At 39.6% G+C, this 20,591-nt stretch overlaps 2 protein-coding genes across 8 annotated transcripts in view; one reads left to right on the forward strand and one right to left on the reverse strand.

Moving 5' to 3' along the window:
- The first annotated feature begins 6,334 nt into the window (after positions 1-6,334).
- The window catches only part of LOC129721159 (5-hydroxytryptamine receptor-like), a 422,605-nt gene continuing 408,348 nt past the window's right edge, over positions 6,335-20,591 (forward strand). For 3 of the 7 annotated variants that reach the window (XM_055673407.1, XM_055673406.1, XM_055673408.1), the window contains exon 1: positions 6,380-7,514. The gene's annotated coding sequence lies outside the window, so the exon portion shown is untranslated. The other 4 variants (XM_055673409.1, XM_055673410.1, XM_055673405.1 and 1 more) reach the window with 3 other exon arrangements.
- On the reverse strand, positions 11,029-13,878 carry LOC129720610 (uncharacterized). The gene is made up of 2 exons (XM_055672100.1): positions 12,133-13,878; positions 11,029-11,964 (listed from the first exon to the last, which is right to left on the reverse strand). Exons 1-2 carry the CDS (start codon positions 13,876-13,878, stop codon positions 11,029-11,031), a joined length of 2,682 nt encoding a protein of 893 aa, XP_055528075.1.

Here is a 20,591-nt window from a genome sequence, read left to right on the forward strand (position 1 = left end):
GCTCTTAATTGGATTTTGGATGTTGGACTCAGCAATTTGGAGGATTGGAATCTGAACTAAACTATTGATTGTATTCCGAATTCTGGTCTTAGAATATTCGACGTTGGATTCAGGATTTTTGTTTCTTGAGCTAGGCACCAGACCGAAATCCGAATCGGATCTCATCCAGGATTAAGATCTGGGTTCGGGTCAAGAATGTAAGTAAAAAAAAAAACTCGGAACTAGACTCTGAAACGCATTCTGAATTGAATTTTAGATTTTTTGTATACCTAAAAGGCATTGGGCAAAAGTACCACTGCGACAGGAATGATTGTCTTTGGTAGCTGGCCCCGATTGCTTGACACATATCACAAGACGCTCGAACTCATTGATGGAGTTTAACTAGTTGGTTGTAAGTCTTTGCCCCAATTCGGAACAACAAGGTTGATGAATTCAGTGACCGTTTTGGAATTCGTGCTCCATACCCGGTATGGAGTTGAGAGGTAAGTTCCGAAGAGGTTGAATTCTAGTATAGATTGTGTACTAGACTTCAGGCACTGGGATTCTGAACTGGGGATTCCGGAGCTAGCTGGAGTATGTTTCGAAGATTGAACTCTGAATCGAACTCAAACTCAAATTGGTTTCCAAATAGGATTATTTATTGAATTTTGTCATTTGGCTGGAATCTAGACTCAGGACTTTGGGCTCTGGATTCTCGTGTATGGGCCAAAAACTGGACAACGTTGGACTCTTGATTGAATTCTGGTTTCTGGACTCAGGATTTCAGAGGATTGGAATCTGAAGTGGAGTCTTGATTGCGCTCTGAATTCTAGTCTAAGAATATTTGACACTGGATTCGGATTTTTTGTTTCTTGATTAGATTCCGAACCTGAAACAGAATTGGATGGAAGGATTGGACTATGAATCGAACGAGATCATGAATTAGATTCTAAACACTGGATTCAAGATTATTAATCAAGAACTCGGCACTGGACTTGAATTTCGGGTGTACAGGACTCTGACTGGAATCTGGACTATACTCTGGACTGGACTCTAGATTAAATTCTGGACACTGAACACAGGATTTTAGAGGACTGGCACTTTGAATTCTGGTCAAAGAATGTTTTTGTGTTTTTTTTTTTTGGTTGAACTCTAATCTAGATTCCAGGCCTGAATCAGGATTGGACTACATATTGCGCTAAGAATCAGGCTCTGAGATACTAAAGCAAGACATTTGAATTTTTGCTGCGGACTATGCACTGAACTTTGGATTGGACTCTGAATTATGAGTTTTGAAGACTGAATTTATGAGTAGACTCAGAATTCAGAATTTTAGATTATATTCTTTAATTTGAACTCTGGACTGAAATGTATTGTAAACACAAGTCTATTGCGCATAATACCTCAGGGTGATAAGCTTTTTCATGTATAATTTCCTCGGAAATACGATTAAATTGTCAATTTGGAACAGGAAACATATTCATTCGCCGAAAAATGTAATTAAATTTTTCAAATGTAAAATGAACTTTTAACATATTTGGCAACACAAGCGCTCTAAATTGTTGTTACCACAAAAGATCAAAATAATGGTCGCAGTGGTCCGAATCTAACAAAAAATATTGTTATATATTTTTGATTCCTTAACTAATTTTGTTCACAATTATTGAGTCATTTTTTTCAAACATTAATGAATATGCTTTACAGTTTTCTCACAGAGTTTGAAAGAACTGGAGTTCATATGGCATCTGATCTGAATGAAAATGGTATAAAAACAGGCGAAAATTATATGACTAAAACTCACTTTCAATTTTGTATACTATTTTGTTATAGTTGTTAGAGATGTGCAACAAATAGTGCCAGTAATCCAGATATTTCTTGATTATAAAGATTTTAATGCATTAAGAATTGAGTTGTTTTCCGGCTCCCGGCATCTTTACGGTTCCGCTCGTTCCGATTTTGGATGGTATTGGGTCATTCTGGGCGTACCCCATGAATTCCGAAAGGGATTTTCCCCTTCGTAAGTATTTGTTAGAAATACCAGCCCTCGCTCCGTTAATCCTTACATAACTTGTGTATGACCCCCTAGGTTTTTCAGAAAATATAAACTACCATCTTGAATTTCGAAAGGCCTCTGGGGTGTACATTCGGTTACTGGCTATATATCATTCCTGTTATGACAGCATCCAAATTAGAAGGTATTTGTTTATTTTAGGCTGGTTTCCAGAACCCAGTAGTTGCCATCGTGGATTTCAAAATACCTTCTGGACACCATCCTGGTTCTGGGAATTGGGTAGTGTTTGGCCCGTTTTGGCTGTTTTCCAGAAACCGTAAGTTGTCATTCCGATTCCGAAAATAACTTGGATATTCCAAGATGATCTTTAGAAACCGGAAGCCACCTCTTGGATGGAAGGGCGTTCGTCTGGAGTTTATTTCTTGTCTTTGAGAAGTCCACTAAGATTCGTTGAAATTTGTGTTTCAACATGGTTTGACATTTTCGAGTAGTACAAAATAAAAATTCAATTTTTCGCATTTGAACGGGCACGTAGCTGATTTTACAACCAGTTGTTGCAAGAATGAAAGAGTTTCGTTGAGAACTGATGAAGTACTAAGCATTTAAAATTCGGCAAATTTCGTTGCTGGTTCCGAATTTGAATTCATACTTAACACCACTACAGAAAATCTTTCGTGAAGACGTAGCTTTACGTCAGAAAATGAAACAGGGCAACAATCTAAAATTGTATGAATATTTGAACATGATACTATAGGGCATACCTTTACAAATTTATACCAGAAATTGTGGTTCCTACTTACGCACTAGTTCTGACTCTAAATTTCAGAATTAGGGACTCATAAACATGGAGAAAAGAAAATATGAACTAGGAGTCCTAGTTTAGCAACTAGGGAGGAAAATCTAAAAAATTACGAGTTTGACCTCAAGGATTAGGTTGCAAGTATTGAGAATACATATTTCAGGCTCCACGATGCACATTCGGGATCAAAATTCAAGAATCCAGCCGAAGAACGTAGAATTAGTTTATTAATTTCACAATCCAATAACCACAATGAATTAGGAATCTTGAATCCGAAACTTGAAGTCCTGAAGCAAATCAGACACCAGAATGCAAAAGTTATAACTTGCTAAAAATATATGGGTCGTTCCATACGAAGTGTCCATACCGCTTGGACACGACCATCACGGATTTGACTCGAAGATAGGGGAAATTTTGGTGCCGATCGGAATACCACTCGCTCTGTGGGGGACACCCCTCATTGTTGCAAAGTCACGCATTTTCTGTCCAAAATCTCTCTTTTTCTTACAATTCATACGAGATGTCCGAAAAGTACTGATAGATGTTTTGAAAAAAAAAAACAGGGAATCCAGAAAAAAAGTTTTGATTGGAAGTGTTGCCAGATAGATTATTTTTGTATTTGAAACTTAAATTTACATTTTGTAGCAAATGTAGCCATTTTTGTTTTGAATTTGATCATTTCGTTGTTTTACTTTACGAACTAATTTCATTTTTGTCATATGACTTATATTTTAAGTTTTAGTAAAGCGGGCAATGTATGCAGTTTGCGAGGATGCGAAAATGAACAAGAATAGAAGGTGTGACTTTTAGGCTTAGAAAAAATTTTCCCTCGTCCAGACGGGTCGTTGTGTTCCTTGGAAAACATTCAACATATAATAATTATTTTCTTTTGCAATTTGTAGTCGTAAGACGTCCGAAAAATACTGGTAGGTGACTTTTGATGAAAAGAAACCAAGTAATCCAGAAAAGTATTATTTTAGACCGGAAGTGTCGCCATCATACTACTTCGTTGTTTATCATACTACTTCGAGGTAATGAGTTTGTCACGTAAAACTTTTCAAGGAACACGATGAAACTATCCAATTTAAAATTGAATTTGCCGGAAAATGCAAATTCAGTGTGCAAATACAAGAATAATCAATCTGGGAACACTTTCTCAACAATAATGTTTTTTGGATTCCTTGGTTTATTTGCTTCAAAAGTCACCTACCAGTATTTTTCGGCCGTTTTGTGTCTATAAATTGTAAAAAAAAATTAATTAAGTAATATTGAACGATTTTCGTAAAAATATTATAACTCGAGATTAGTTTATATTACCTCGGGGTGATAAGTGTTTCTTACATAAAAATTTTTCGAGGAATACGATGAAACCATCGAATTTAAGATAAGAGTGGCTACATTTGCCGAAATTACCAACTTAATTTTCAAATACAAAAATAATATATCTGGCAACACTTCCGATTCCCTGGTTTATTTTCTTTAAAAAACATTTATCAGTTTTTTTCGGGCATCTTAAAATAAAAGAGAGAGTTTTGACTTTGCAAAATTGGGATTTTTTCAAAGTGAACCTAGATGAACAATTCCCCCAACTTTGAGTCAAATCCGTGATGATCGATGCCAAGTTTGTGCTTTTCGTGGTCACTTCGTATGTAATGACCCATATAATGTTAGATTTGCAACTTTGAAATGCAAAATCGATAATCCAAAACTTAGAAATCTAAATCCAGAATGGCAAATCGAATTCCAGATCCCACACTAGCAGTCAGAAACTCAGCTATGTAATTCAACAAACGGGCTTAGAAACAAAAGGAACGTTGAATTCCCAATCCGGATCTTAAAACATAATTCAAAGATGTTAATCTTTTCACCCTATGAAAATAACCATCATCTTTGGAGTAGAAACAGCCGGCGACACATAATGTATGGAAACAAAAATTTATATCAGGGATCTGAAAGCAGTGAACTACAACTCAAGAACTGATTACTAAACTTGATTTTGAAATTAAGATGGAAAATACAATTCCACCATGTATTTACCATCCAAATTCCTGCTTTCTGAATTCAAATTCCCCGATCTTGGATCCAGGATTCCAAATCACAAGGGTTTGTAGGATTTTCAATACTTTTAGAAATCTAAGATAGCGAATTAAAATTGTGCATAATTTATTTGCAGATCCACGCCCTCTGGGAAGAATAAATGGGAATGTTCGCTTCGCCCTTCGTTTGAACTCTGCGATGACTCCAAATTTTGGTTTTCGTCTGTTCCCCCATCTTTAGAATTATTTTAGGCCCAATATCTTTTGCTTATCTCACTTTTATGGGTCCTTTGAAAATTTTCCTCTATGTTGTCCGTCCTCTGAACGATTTTGGAGTAGAATAATTTTATTGTGTAATAAGTAATTTAATATTTTTGGCAATAGTTTTACCTAAACAAGGCTCAAATTCTGAACACTTCTTTTCCTTTTCTTTATTTTTCTGTAGCATTATTCCAGATTTGTAAGTGATTCTAAACATCTTGGGTCTTTGGCTATTTTTGGGTTTCGAGCTTAAACTTTCCGTTTTTGTTGCTGTAAGAATGTTTTTCGCCGAGACTTCAAGAAATGATTTTTATCGATTTTAGCCTTAATTTTTATTTCAACTTGCCAATCGTTTCGACGTTTTTGATGATAATAATTTATTATCATTATTTTTATCTTCGTTCGATATTCTGGGGGCGTAAAATTCCAAAGTTTAGATTTTTTGCTCAATTAAAATTCCTTTTGCTTATATATATTATGTTGTGCCTTATTAAATTTTATTATTTTCATAGCTGTCTACCTCCTTCGCACAAAGAAAACATGATCTAATTTCGTACATTTTAATGTAAATTTGTAAGAATACTCAATCTAGTTTTTCGGTTTTTTTCATGAACCTTAACCAAATTAATTTTCATTCAAAATGATATTGCTCAATTCGATGTACTGAGGTAAATTTTGTGCGCTTCGATCCATTGTTTCATGATTGTAATACAGTAATATAACGACAAAAACTTAAATCCTTCAAATGAACAATGTTTTCGAGTTATATTAGGTTTCCAACCCAGTTGTGCACAACCCTGCTACTAGAAGAGCCAACATATCGTTTCACCTGACACAAACGTACCGTTTGCAATCAGTACCAAAACTCTCCCACGGAGCAACCGATTCCCAGCATGGTGCTCCCAGAGCCGAGAGCAATCAACCGACTTCCATTCATTTTTCTCGCGGGAAATTTCAGCCTATCCATGCGCACATGTTTTCCCGGGAAAATGGCAAGAGCTTTCACCACGCTCTTACTAGTCAGGTGGACTGATAACACAAAGATTCTCCGACTCTCCTGCGAGCGAAACCTCAACAAGTCGCCACCATTCGCTGCTCACACCGGAACTCCACTGTCCTGTGTAGGCGCGCGGCTAGTCGTCGCTCAGACGGCGGTATGGCGGGTGCCGCAGCTTCCAACAAGTTGTTATCAGCTGGTGCACTATTCTGCTCCGTGGGAGCACCGGGTTTCAATTCTCAGACTGCCGTCGCTGTCGTCTCGGCAAAAGAATCATTTGGAAGGTGAAGTAAGTGCGACGATATCGTGTCTTCGGATTCTCAGTCGTCGCCGCACCTCGAAGCAGAACGGTTGTACAAAACTCCGTGATGTTGTTTTAGAAACAGGACGATACGTGTAGAGTTAAAATATGACAAATAGATCAAATATTGTCTTTAATTTTAAGTTTTAAGCCAACACCGGATGTGTTGGTGTGAGTGCATCTATTCAAGTGCTTCTTTAAGGGTTTGGTTTTAGCATGGATCGGAGTGATCTGTAAAACAAGGAATGTAAATATTCGCTAGACTTCCTCCTAAAGTGACAAACGCGAAGGCCTTACGATAGGCTGCCGAAGTGAAAAAGGTTGGGACGGAGTAGACGGGTGGACTGTGAGGTATACCGGCGGCGGGACGAAAGAGAGTAAGCTTTGCGTTATCCTTAAACGTGAACTCGACGACCGTGTCGGAATCAATCGCTAGCTGAACGCCGTGAAGGTCGCACACGAACGCGTCGTCTTCCGTAAGGGGCGGCACTCGGGTCGAAAATTGTGCGTGCTTTAGAGTGTTACTGGGCTAACGTTAACCAAATTGTGTGCGCGTCAAATCAACTCGCAACTGTCGCCCGTATTCCCGCCGGGCATGTGGGTGGTGGGTGGCGAAGTGTCTCATTTAGGATAGCTTTAATTATTTATTGCCACCATTTGACCTGGGGCTGGCAGGGTGTAAAATTTTCATCAAAATTAGCAGTGGTTGCGCGGGTGGCCGTGGGCACCTGTACGAGCGAGGACACGCTTGTTTGCCTGTTGGCGGTGGGCGATGGCGTGCGAGTTTCGAATTGGTTCGATAAGTGATCATCTATTTTTACCGGTGCCCGATTCGCGATGATTTGTCGGTGAAGCCACGTGCGGCATGCTAAACGGGGAGTGAAGAAAAAAATTAATTATAAATAAACAATGATGGTAGGATTTTTAATGAGCCACTCAAACACTTCAGGACGAGTGAATTTGTGAATGTGAAAAAAAATCTAAATCGAACGATCGAACTGAGCAAATATACAGTGAATTTACAAGTGTCTGAATCTGAATCAACAGTTGCATAGGAAATGTTTACGTGATGTGTTGTAGCAAAGCAATAGAAGATAAACTGCTTCTCATAAAAATAAATGTTCCAAGAGGTGAGTAATGGGCATCCGAGTGGAAAACAGACTGGTGCCAATGCGGAAAGCAGTGGTCACGAAAAGTGTGTCGCAATAAAATATCCAATTAGTTGCTCTTTCATGCAAGTGCAGTTGGCAGGGGTTCACTTGAGGTTGGCATCTGATTCAATTGCGGAATACTTTTGGCTAGCGATGTCAACGGGGTTGTTGTTTACTGACATTTTCAAGCGAACTTCCATGTTGACTCGCTCGCTGGTACTTTGATCTTCTGGATGTTTTAAAAAGTTGATGGATAATTAGTTTTCGTGAGTGGCGGCTGGCTGTTACAACGGTTATATTCCAGTGATGACATTGATGAATGGTTGGAACGACTTTCGTTAAGCTATTGTATTTACTATACCATTTAAGGCTACACAAAATTTGCGGTGATAGAGATTTTACATCACTTTTGTTTCTTTTTATCATCATGACTTGATAGGCTCCTAACTTGTTAGATCGAAAGAAAGGAATTAAACAATGCTTTAATTAAATTTAGAACTCAAAATACTAAATGAAGATTTTTTAACGATATAAAATTAAATGAGATAGCTACAAGATTTGAATAACGATACGATTTCCATCGAGCAACTCCTATAGACAAAATTATTTTTAAAATGAAACACCAACGAAATATGACAAACAACTTTTAGTCACAAGTTATCTAGCATATGTTTTGGAAAAAGTTTTAGATAGATGCATTTTTTTTTTCAAAAAACACGAAAAACTAATTTCAATTAGTAGTCTCTCGACACAAGATTGAGTTTTTACTATCAAAAATCTCATCCTAGCAGGCTGACATGTTTAAACAACAGTCAGAAATAACGGATTTCATCCCAAATCGTCTCAAGGATTGGCAGCACCTTCTCCGAATTGGTTGAAACTTTTTGGGTGTGAAGACATCATCTTATTAAGCATCTCTGCATACTTACTTTTTCCAAAATTAGTCTAGACTGTCTTCTGAAAAGGGCGAAATTTTTTTTGCCGATTTTTTTTATAAAATGGTAAATTCTACAAAAGAGTGTTCTATAGGTAATTTTTAGGAAATTGTCTGAATTTTTATAAAAAATATGGAAAAAACTATATATCAAGTCCTACACTGAAAAAAATGCAATTTAAACACAAAACATCGATGGTCAAAATTGTCATCTCCGAATTGGATAAAATTTTTTTTGGTGAAAGACAACTGTTGCCTATGCAACGAAAGGAAACACTTTCCAAATTTGTTACCTTCTATATTTCCGACGGAAGATTAAAAATTTCCTACAATTAATATTTTGTAATTAATTCTAATATTTTAATGTTTAGTGTACACTCACGTTTGTAGGTTTCCTGCGTTTAAATTGGGTTCTAACTGCTAGTAATTGGCAACGTTTCTGCACACGCGGAATCTCGTGAATCTATTGTAGGTTAAGCATTGTTAGGTATAAGTTTTAACAATAGTATTAGGCAACAGGCTTCAGCCGTCGATTTCGTACTCACAGTTTTAACTATTACAGTAACTACCCGTACTAATTATTACAGCAACTACCCGTACTAATTATAATAAGCCGAACTTTTAGAGCCATACTATTTTAACTGTTAATTTTAATCTAATTTTTCAGCTTCTGACCACTATGTCCTTTCACTGCGATGAGCTTTTGAGGAATGCTGACATATTGTGTGTAGCTTGTCAGTTCGCCCTTGCAGAGATACTTCACTCCGTCAGGACAATGTAGGTGAGGTTAGTTCAGCTGCCAATGTGTTTAAAGTAGGTGCGGTGTCACTCAGAGTGTGCGCAACAGTCCCCCCGGGTGGTTGGACCCTGATCCAATCCAATCTCGTTTGCACCTACGTCCAATACCGCCAGTTTAACGGCAGGTCGTTCATATATGCCGGAATTAGTTTGTACTGTCGCTGATCTGACCTGACCGTCCATTGATAACTTCGTATCGATTACTCAACCTCTAGGCCAGCAGTTTCTCGGGAGACTTGGGTCCACGATGATTATCTCGTCACCTATCTGAATAGGGCGCACCGGTTTAAACCACTTAGACCGGCGAGTAATTTCTGGTAGATATTCGTTTAGCCATTTTCGCCAAAAGATGTTGGATATTATCTGAGATGATCTCCACGCTGCTCGAAGGGCTGCTCCACTATCGTCGAAAGGTACCAAGGGCTTGATTCCGTTTGCCGAACCAACCAAGAAGTCATTAGGCGTTAATGCAGGGGAACCCTCATCGTCAACAGCCACGTATGTTAACGGGCGCGAATTTATGATGTTCTCTATTTCGACAAGGCTGTTCCGGAGAACCTCATCTGTTGGAAAGTGTGACGTTGGTAAAATTTGAGATAAGATTTTTTTTACGGACTGAATCAATCGTTCCCAACTTCCTCCCATATGGGGAGAGCGAGGGGGTTGAATGACCACTTCGTTTCCTCAGTCGTGAACTCGAGCATCAAACGATTTTCGTCAACCGCTTCCAGCGCATTTTTCAGTTCCTTACTCGCACCAACCAAATTAGTTCCACGATCGCTGATAATCTCGACAGGAACTCCACGGCGCGACATAATATTTCGCGACGATAGACGTCGTCAGACTGTGTGCAAGCTCGATATGTACACCGCGAGTTGTAAGGCACGTTGCCAGAACGCCCCAGCGCTTTTCGACGCGACGTCCGACTGTAACTTGCATCGGACCAAAATAGTCGATTCCCATATACGAAAATGGACGAACAAACGCTGCTAAACGAGCCTTCGGGTGATCGGCCATTGTTGGGGGTTCCGGTTTGGCCAAGAGTATTTTGCATTCCTGGCAGATTCGCCGCACTTTGTTGTATACCACGCGCAGCCGTGGAATATAGAACTTGTTTCTAATTTTGTTGAGGACAGTTTGATGGCATTGATGATAGAATTCTTCGTGCGTCTTTTGGATTATCAACTCTGTTACCGTATGTTGCCGTGGCAATATGATGGGATGCTTTTGGGATTCGTCTAAAAATTCACATGCACCAAGGCGACCTTTTAAGCGCATTACACCTTCATCGTCGATAAACGGTTCTAGCTTGAACAGTGGACTTTTCTTTGGGAGAATCTTACCACGGTTGTGCTGTTGACTTGTGAGTAGCTTCCGTTCTTCTGGATAGACGTCTTCCTGCGCTTGTCGATACAGATAGTTTGCTGCTTCTTGTAGTTCGTTTTGCGTCATCGGACCATTCTCCGGTATTTGTGCTGTTTTTGAAGGTTTGGACGATCGTAACGCACGAGCTGTAGCGTGAAGTAACGTTTACCATTGATCGAAATCTGCTAGTGTCACTATACATTTTCTGGTTTCCGCATGATGTAGCAGCGTCGGACGAAGTTCTGCTTGAGTGATTCCCAGTGGTTGTGATTCTGGCCATTTTTCCTCGGGTTGCCACAAAAACTCTGGAGCTTTGAACCAGTGGCTCTTGAAGTCCAAATTTGGCCCACGTTTCCACTTCGTGGCCTCATCCGCGACATTTAGTCGAGTAGGGACTCACAGCCATTCTGAGAGCTCTGTTGTCTCCAGCAGCTCGCTGACGCGAAAGGCAACGTAGGGACTATACCGTCGATGATCAGAATTGAGCCAACATAGAATATCGCGGGCATCCGTCCAGAAATAACGTTTGCTGATTTTGTACGTGTGTCCTAGCTGAATGCTGTGTGCAAGTCGAGCGCCTACTACGGCTGCTTGAAGCTCCAGGCGCGGAATCGACACAAATTTGAGGGGGGCAACACGGCTTTTCGCTCCAATCAAAGCACATTCGATCTGGTTGTGCTCTTCAAATCGGAAGTAGCACACTGCAGCGTAGCCTTCTTCGCTGGCATCCACGAAGGTGTGGAGTTGAATACGGGTGGAAGGCCCCATTGAAATAGACAGCCGGTAGCAACGTGGAATTTGCAACGTCTCGAGTTTTGGAAGGAAGCCCAACCAGGTTTTCCACTTTTTCCATTCCCTGTCTGCTATGCATTCATCCCATGATACACCAGATCTCCATACGTCCTGTAAAAGCACTTTCAAAAACATGAGATAGTGAGCAATCATTCCCAAAGGATCATAAATGGACATAATGGTTCGCAACAATTCACGCTTTGTTGGACGCTTCCCCTTCAGAAGAACATCTTCGTTGCGTCGCGTAAACATCTTGTAGGTGAAGTTGTCCGTGCTGGTTGACCACCACATTCCCAGAACTTTTTCGTAAGCCATTTCGGAGGCAATATCCATACTCTTTTCTGGTACTTGCTCCTCACCCATAGCTGAAAGTACTTTGCGGGAGTTGGAGGCCCAGTTCCTTATTTCGAACCCTCCGCGTGAGTGGATTCGTTTAACTTGTTTGGCAAGTTCGATCGCATCGTCTTCGTTCTCCACACTGGTAAGCATGTCATCCACGTAGTGGGCCTTCTGTATTGCATCAACGGCTGCGGGGAATTTCTGTCAAAAGCGCTCAGCGTTCTTATTTTTAACGAATTGGGCGCAGTTTGGAGAACATGTAGCCCCAAACGACATCACGGTCAAAACGTACACGTCAGGCTCCTTCTGTGTACGGTCGGTGCGCCAAAGAAAGCGTTGGCAGTGTTGATCAGCTTCTCTCATCCGTACCTGGTGAAACATCTCACGAATATCGCCACTGATGGCCACCAGGTATTCGCGGAATTTGTACAGAACCGAGGGTAGTCCGATTAGTTGATCTGGTCCTTTTAGCAGCAGCGCATTTAGCGACACGCCGTTCACTTCCGCGGCAGCATTCCAAACTATCCGCAACTTGCCTGGTTTGTTTGGGTTAAATACAGGAAACACCGGTAGGTACCAAATCCGGTCGTGCGACTGCTCCAATTCTTTAGTTGTCAGTTTTCTGGCGTACCCCTTTTCCATATAGTCTTTCATCTTGAGTCGCAGCGCATTTGCCAAATCTGGTTCTCGTGCCATCCTTCGTTCTAAGCAAAGTATTAGTTTCTTCGCCATACTCTTATTATTCGGTAACATGACACAGTCATACTTCCAAAGCAAACCCGTCTGATAATAGTTTCCTTGTAGCGTAGCTAACGAACGCATCATGACCAAAGCCCTCTCATCGTCACAGCCGATGATCGGTTTTTCCATTTTAACAATACCTAAACTGTCCAACGAGAAAAATTCCTTGACCGATTTATGCAATTGCTCATCAGATTCGCAGGAGTTGCAACTGATATGGTAACTATAATGTGCAGAAACTGGATATCTATCGATAGAACACGTCCCAAACACCATCCAACCTAAGCGCGTTTTCGCTGCAATAGGTTCATTTTCCTTTCCTTCTTTGCTCTCGAGCACATGCCCAACTCGCCAGTTGTTGATGCCAATGAGAATCCTCGGTCGTACATTCGTATAGGATTCTACTGGGAGCCCTCTGAGATAGCGATATTTATTAGCCAACTCGTCGAAAGATAGCGTTTGCGATAGAAGTTTTAGCTGTTTTACTGTGTGAACGTCTGAAAGAGAAAACCTTGCAGCTTTGTTTCGAGTACTCGAGATCTCAATAGAAACTCGGCACGATGAATCCTCATAGCGGCAAGTATCGCCCGTCCATTGTAGACAGATCGGATGCGGACTACCTTCGAGCTTCAATTCGTTTGCTAAATCGTCCTCAATGTCCATCAATGTCAGAGACGAGCCGTCATCTAGAAAGGCATATGTATTGACCTTGATTCCTCGACCATACAAAACAACAGGTACATAGCGAAATAACACGGATTGGCAACTGCTGCGATGAGTGTTACAATTATGCCCACCGGACGGTTCAACGTTCGATTCATTCTGTTCACAGGTTTGCTCACAAAGGTTTGGTTGATTTGATAGCCTCACAGGAAATGCGACAGAAGAACATTTGATATTGGTTTTATAATCATTAAATTTTGCTAACGGATTATGCAATAAACGATGATGCTTGAAGGAGCATCCATTTACTCCACACGACAATGAAGATCTGCAGGATCCACGATGAGTTCCCAGGCAGCGTCGACAAAGTTTGTAGTCTCTCAAAGCCGCCCATCGCCCGGAATGGTCCAATTTGAGGAATTTCTGGCATTTGTCCACCTTGTCACATGATCCTTCACATACACAGCAAGCGTCGCGGCTAGGGTTAACGGTGTCGAGAATACTTTCCGGGATTGGAGACGATTCGCGGTGGGCATTTAGGTACCCATCATCTTTTCTTCCTCGTTGTTTGTGTTCGTCCGAATAGGCGGGTGGGATAGTCACAGAGCTTGCAGCCTCTGCCATGGAGTACAGCCAATCGCTAAATGTCCTCAGGGTAATACGAGTATTGGCTGCTGTCTGGCGGTACATGGCCCAGTTCAGTTTTATCATTGGTGGTAACGATCGACGAGTTCCTGTAGCAGTGATACATTGTAGAGGTAATCATCCATCTCGCAAGCTTGAACGGTTGCTACCATATTTCGGACCGCAACGGCAAAGTCAATCAAAGATCCTAGTTTGTCTACTTTTGGTGCTGGCAGCGCTTGAATTTTCCGAATAAGGGAGTGAATAACAAACTCCGGTCGTCCAAAAAGCATTTTGAGAGTGGCGATCACGTTATCGACATTCCCGGGGTACAGCAGCTGACTTCGAACAGCATACTTTGCTTTTCCTCGCAAACATTTTTGTAATCTAGCCGCATTCTCTTCGGGGGTGTAACCACACATATTGGTAGTGTTCTCAAAAGTTGCAAAGAATAGCGGCCATTCTTCGGGGTCTCCGTCAAAAACAGGTAACTCCCTAGAAACTGCCTGCCTCGCTGCTATTTGGCTTCTGTTCAGCAACATTTGATCGAGACCACTGTGTTCAAAGTCATTAATAATCTGGCTCGGTCGCGGTAGAAATTCTGGCGCGTCTGAACGAAGGGGCACTCTGTGTGGTGACGAGTGAAAGGGGGGAAACGCGGATGAGATTATACCACCTTCCGGAGGGATGTTAGCGCAGGTCTCTAAAAGAATCTGACGTTTTTTTTTTCGATATATCTCAACTCGAGCGCGTGTTCTTCTTCTAGAAGTTTGAGCTTCATCTCTTGCAGTTGGAGAAAATTGTTACCGAAAGATGGTCCTGGTGCATTTGGTGCTTGATTGTTTGAAGCACCTTCTTGCATTTTCACTGCTGCTGGATTTGCTGGTGCGGTCGGTTTGGAAGATTTAAGATTGGATTTGGCTGCCCTGGCAATTACACACTTCTCGCAGCTCCAGTCCTCATCCTTCACTGCCTGTGACACACCTACACAATCGTAGTGATACCAGGCGTCACATTCATCGCATGCAACCATGCGGCTGTTGTCCTCGGTACAACAAAGGGCACAATTTGATTGTGACGGCGGGCTTGATTCCCCTTCATTCGCCTTTTGCGACATTATTCCGATTGGGCTCAGTTCGGCAAAACGAAATTTTTAAAATGTTGCCTATGCAACGAAAGGAAACACTTTCCAAATTTGTAACCTTCTATATTTCCGACGGAAGACTAAAAATTTCCTACAATTAATATTTTGTAATTAATTCTAATATTTTAATGTTTAGTGTACGTTTGTAGGTTTCCTGCGTTTAAATTGGGTTCTAACTGCTAGTAATTGGCAACGTTTCTGCACACGCGGAATCTCGTGAATCTATTGTAGGTTAAGCATTGTTAGGTATAAGTTTTAACAATAGTATTAGGCAACGGTCTAAGCCGTCGATTTCGTACTCACAGTTTTAACTATTACAGTAACTACCCGTACTAATTATTACAGCAACTACCCGTACTAATTATAATAAGCCGAACTTTTAGAGCCGTACTATTTTAACTGTTAATTTTAATCTAATTTTTCAGCTTCTGACCACTATGTCCTTTCACTGCGATGAGCTTTTGAGGAATGATGACATATTGTGTGTAGCTTGTCAGTTCGCCCTTGCAGAGATACTTCACTCCGTCAGAACAATGTAGGTGAGGGTAGTTCAGCTGCCAATGTGTTTAAAGTAGGTGCGGGGTCACTCAGAGTGTGCGCAACAACAACATTGTTGGCTATATTTCGTTCATACATCGCAACTTGAGCATATTTAAGGAAAAAAGTTTTTCTCAAAAATAAAAAAATTAAAATGCAAACTAAGACTAAGGTATATTATTTTTTCAGTGTAAAACAACCTGATAGAATGAAATACTTTTTATGTTTTGATTATTTTAGTTTAAAAGTATTTGAAACAAGTAAAACTCAATCCATAATTTCAATATATTATGTGTATGCATGTACCTAAAGTTCATTGTATTACAGATGTGAATGCTTCTCACATCTTATGAACCTACCTGATAAATTTACCTATGAAAATGGTGTTAATGTGGAAGAAAAAATCGATTTTTTTTTACTTTATAAGTCAAATGTTTTATTTTCAAGATTGATGGTACGTGCTCTGAAACCTCTCCGTTAAATTATTGAATTTCAAGTAATTTATGCAAGCAAATTTGCTGAAAAGTGAAGAAAAGTTATCAGTGATGTTTTTATAACGCGGTAATAATGAAGTATCAGTGAAAATGCGAGTGTTTCTAGTGTGAGAATGGCCAATTTATCCACTCTCAAAAATTGCCAAATTGCAAAGCCAGGAAAGTTGTGCAAGTGTTAGTGCTAACTCGGTGTTTCGCTCTGGCTAGCGGTGTGTTATGCACGTACAAAAGATTGCGTGGTGCTGTGAGCGAAGAAGATGGCAGTTGGATAGCATTGTTCTCTGGTGTCGCTTGGTGCTGCTCAGTGTGCATACCATCACCGACAAAGCACCATCATCAGAATGATCTAGATGAGTATAAGTTTTGTGTCTCATATTTTTTTTTTTTTTTTGAGAATGCTTAGGCACTCGGTTTTGTGTGGTAGCTGATAGCGGGTTTCGGCTTGCCCTTTTGGCAAGAGTATGAATGTGAGAATGTGTGAATGATCTGTTTGGCGTACGAAGTTTTTTAGGCATGTAGAACATTTTTTTTATTGCCGTTTTTTTGTTTTCAATTATGCGCTGCGCGTTTGTTTCCAGTAATCGACAAGTGCGTTTTTCGATAATGTGTTGAAATTTTGTTTCAATTCGTGTTTGAGGCGCAGGACGCAACACAAAATTACACTTTTGACACTTTTTTGTTTTGAACTGTTTAACCGCGCATGGCGGGTCGGTCCCGTTAGTATTTTGAGCAAACCGAGAAAAATTTGACTTGATATATAATTTTATACCATTGCTCATTACGATATGGGACAGTGTGTTTGGATGCTTTCCCGAAATTTTTCAGAACAAAGTTTCTGTGAGCTTTTGTTTTTCAATTTTTCAAGCTTTTGGTTAAATGTTGCAGCTGAATAGTTTTTCGTTAATAATCGTTGTAGCAGCGTGACATGAATACACGACAACTGTACTATGATAAGTTTGGCGGTTTGAAATCGAATTTAGGATACTTACGAGAGTGTCACTGAGTCGGTGGCCTCTCATTGAGTAAGTATTACATCATCAATATCCTTTCTAATATCCCCAAGCTACGGTGAAGATGGGCGTGGCCAGCAATGATGACTATCGGGCCTACTGCAACTCAGATTGGTTTAAATGTTACACCCAAACATTGTACCTCATATCCGAGTGGAAGCGTTAGTCATCAGTCTGCAATCTACGAAATATACCGTGCTTACGCGACGCTTTATAAGTCAAATGTTTTATTTTCATACATAATCACTTAGCATCTATTTCTTACCACTACTAAATACAATAAATATTTTTGGGTCATCTTCTGAACTAGAATATCTTTTAACTGCTATTTGATTATTACTTAAAGCTACAAAACTTTCTGTGTTCCAGGTATAGGTTGTACTTGACTGAATAGTTCTTCTTGTTCCTCTGACATTTTTGTGTACTGTTCTTTGCATATGTAGCAGAAATTTAATTTAGTTATACATTTGTCTGTTTGTTGAACTGCCCAGTCGTAAAGTTCTCTTGGAGTTTTAATAGTATTTCCGTAATCTCGGGTAAGACTTGCTCTCTTTGCCATTCATTTGAGAGTACCTCCGATTGCGTCACAGGGACCTCTCCCATGTGATGTTGCGGAAAAAAAATTCCACATTTTACGAACCCTGCAGCTGATCCACTGACGCGATTGACTGTAATGATGGAACTGACGGTACTGCTTCTGAAAATAATAAGTTTAAAAAATATTTATATAATAATACGTAAATATTATGTACGTTAAAAATTAACTTATTGCATTTGTTATTACTTCTTTAAAAGTAATAACGTTCTTACCTAGCATGTCATTAATCTCTTCACAACTTGTTAATGGCTGCTCAATTGTTGGTGGTTGCGGATTTTCACATGTTGATTCTTGCGGACTTTTACTTGTTGATGGTTGTGGATCTTCGAAATCTTGCGTTGCTTCGTATTCATCCGTTCGTCGCTTTTTTTGTGGAACACTTTTGGTATGCGATATTACAGCTTGACAAGAAACACAAATGTGTATCGATTCATCCAGTTGGTGGTCATAACCCATGGACCGTATTTTTTCTATTATCGTTGAAGATAAACTGCGTGAACTCTCACGGCTGCACTTCTTATTGCCAACAGCTGCACAGCTTTTCGAATATTTCAGCCGTGATATATCCTTTTGATCCATGATAACAAAACTTAGTCGAACTTCTCTTCACAATTGCTATAAGTTGATTGAGTAGCGTTGTTATTTTATCAAGCTTTTAAACAGGTTCGTAACGTGCATACATATCACAACAGATACAATAGATAAAAGTTGCGTACGTAGAATAAACATATATTCTGCAGGTAGAATAAACATGTATTGTAGCAGTCAAAACACCAGCAGCAGCACTCCTCTCGGGAGAAAATTTCCTACCGCGTTTGGGTTACCTATGTTCTACAGCGGCCACGTGCTTCACGCAGGATTTTGCTTACAGAGTCAAAAACAATACTCAAACACTGGTTCTACTATTACCTAATTTATTGAAATTACACACTTACACAACATAACAAGTATTTTATTCTATCAAGGTGTTTTACACTAAAAAAATAATATGCATTGGTTTTAGTTTGCATTTTCATTTTTTATTTTAGAGAATAACTTTTTTTTTCTTAGATATGCTCAAGTTGCGATGTATGAACGAAATGTAGCCAACAATGTTTTCTTTCACCAAAAAAAAATTTAGCCAATTCGGAGATGCCCATTTTTTTTAAATCGATGTTTTGTATTTAAATTGCATTTTTTTTCAGTGTAGGACTTGATATATAATTTTTTCCATATTTTTTCATGAAAATTCAGACAATTTCCTAAAAGTTACTTATAAAACACTTTTTTGTAGAATTTACCGTTTTTGCATTATATTGATTTACAAAAAAATCGGCAAAAAAAGTTTCGCCCTTTTCAGAAGACAGTCTAGACTAATTTTGGAAAAAGTAAGTATGCAGAGATGCTTAATTAGGTGATGTCCTCACACCCAAAAAGTTTCAACCAATTCGGAGAGGGTGCTGCCAACCGCGGGTTCATTTGGCGCGAAATCCGTCTGTTATGAAATATGGAAAATATAACATAGTTATTAATCAAAGAGAGTCTCTCAATGTTAGGTAGGTCCTTTTGAAAAATTACGTGAGAAATGTCTTAGAATTGCATGAAACGTCGAGATTTGGTGTTATCTAAAAAAAATATTTTTTCAAAAAAATCGAGTTTCCAGGACTTAGAAAATTTTGAGACTGGGAGACTGGAAACTTTGACCACTTTGAGGCATGTGTTCCCGATGTTCGATCGACCTCTTTCCATCGAAATTTTTCGTGAAACTTTGACCGCTTTGAGGCACGTTTTGAGCCCTACCATCTCACTCTAACATACAAGTTGTTTGTATAACGCAACTTTCACGAAGGTATCTTGCAAAGAACAAAAGTAGGTTAGGCCGAATCTGTGAATATTCATTAATTGGATTAAGCCAACTAATCTGACACTCTAAATAAACGTCTTGAAAATAAAAACCAATTGAAACATACGGCGTAAAAACGACTTTAAGGAAAAAACGCGTAGCGTAGCTTTGAGTTTTGCACTGAACAGCCACCAACCAGAAGCACTTGACCATCTGAACAACTTTGCTGAAGACCGCAGTTTTCTAGGAGGTTAGAATCGTGAGATAAGTCAAGGTCAAAATACAAAGAAATGCATGCACACTAACGGCCAGAGCGGTGGAAAGGTCGTCGAAAACACGAGATGCTTATTCCAGACAGGGCTCAACATTTTCGAAGCCTAAAAGTTAAAATTAATGTTTAGTGCAGTTACTTCGATTTGAACCATTTCATTTTCATTTGATTCTTTTCGGGTTTTGTCATCGAATCACGACGCATACTTTCACTGTTAAATGGGCTTGATTTCGAGTTTCGTTCCCGTCAGGTGTTCATCGGTTCATTTCGAATGAAACTGATCACTGTTTCAATTGATGGAGAGACTGACGCAAAGTTTTCTTTTCCTTCAGCGTGTCATTTGAAATTAGCATCGAATCGATCGATTTGATGAGTTTTTCACGCGTAACCAGTGTTGAATCGAAACCAATTCTATTATATCGTGCATGGAGTGGGAGGGCAAGTGCATGCTATTCGATTTACTGCAAGCAGCAGTTAGGACGGCAATGACATCCAATGTTTCGTCAGGCAAACTATGACCAAAGTGATTCAGATGAGTATCAGTTTTCGTATCAAACATTTAAAGAATGCGCAAGCTATACAGTGCCTCCACAGTTATGGATCAGCTACAATTATGGGTCATTTTAACGCAAATTCGTCTATTCTCACGGAACTGAACAATTTTCATTAGCAGTGGAATTTTTTATAACTCGCTTGTAACCTCATTTATACGATTAAAATGATTTAAAGTTGAAAATATCTCTAAATCCATAATTTAGCTCGGTGAAATAAGTGGAGTGACCCATAATTGTGGTAATGTTACATTTTGCGGTGCACAATTATGGGTCAGTCCATATTTTGGCTATTATGAAATAACTTATTATCAAGGTTTTACAACAATAAAATTACTTGCTTTACGTATTTTGGCGATTTTATAGACTAAAT

Source organism: Wyeomyia smithii, chromosome 2 (genome assembly GCF_029784165.1).
Source record: "Wyeomyia smithii strain HCP4-BCI-WySm-NY-G18 chromosome 2, ASM2978416v1, whole genome shotgun sequence".
In the NCBI taxonomy this organism is placed as follows: Eukaryota; Metazoa; Arthropoda; class Insecta; order Diptera; family Culicidae; genus Wyeomyia; species Wyeomyia smithii.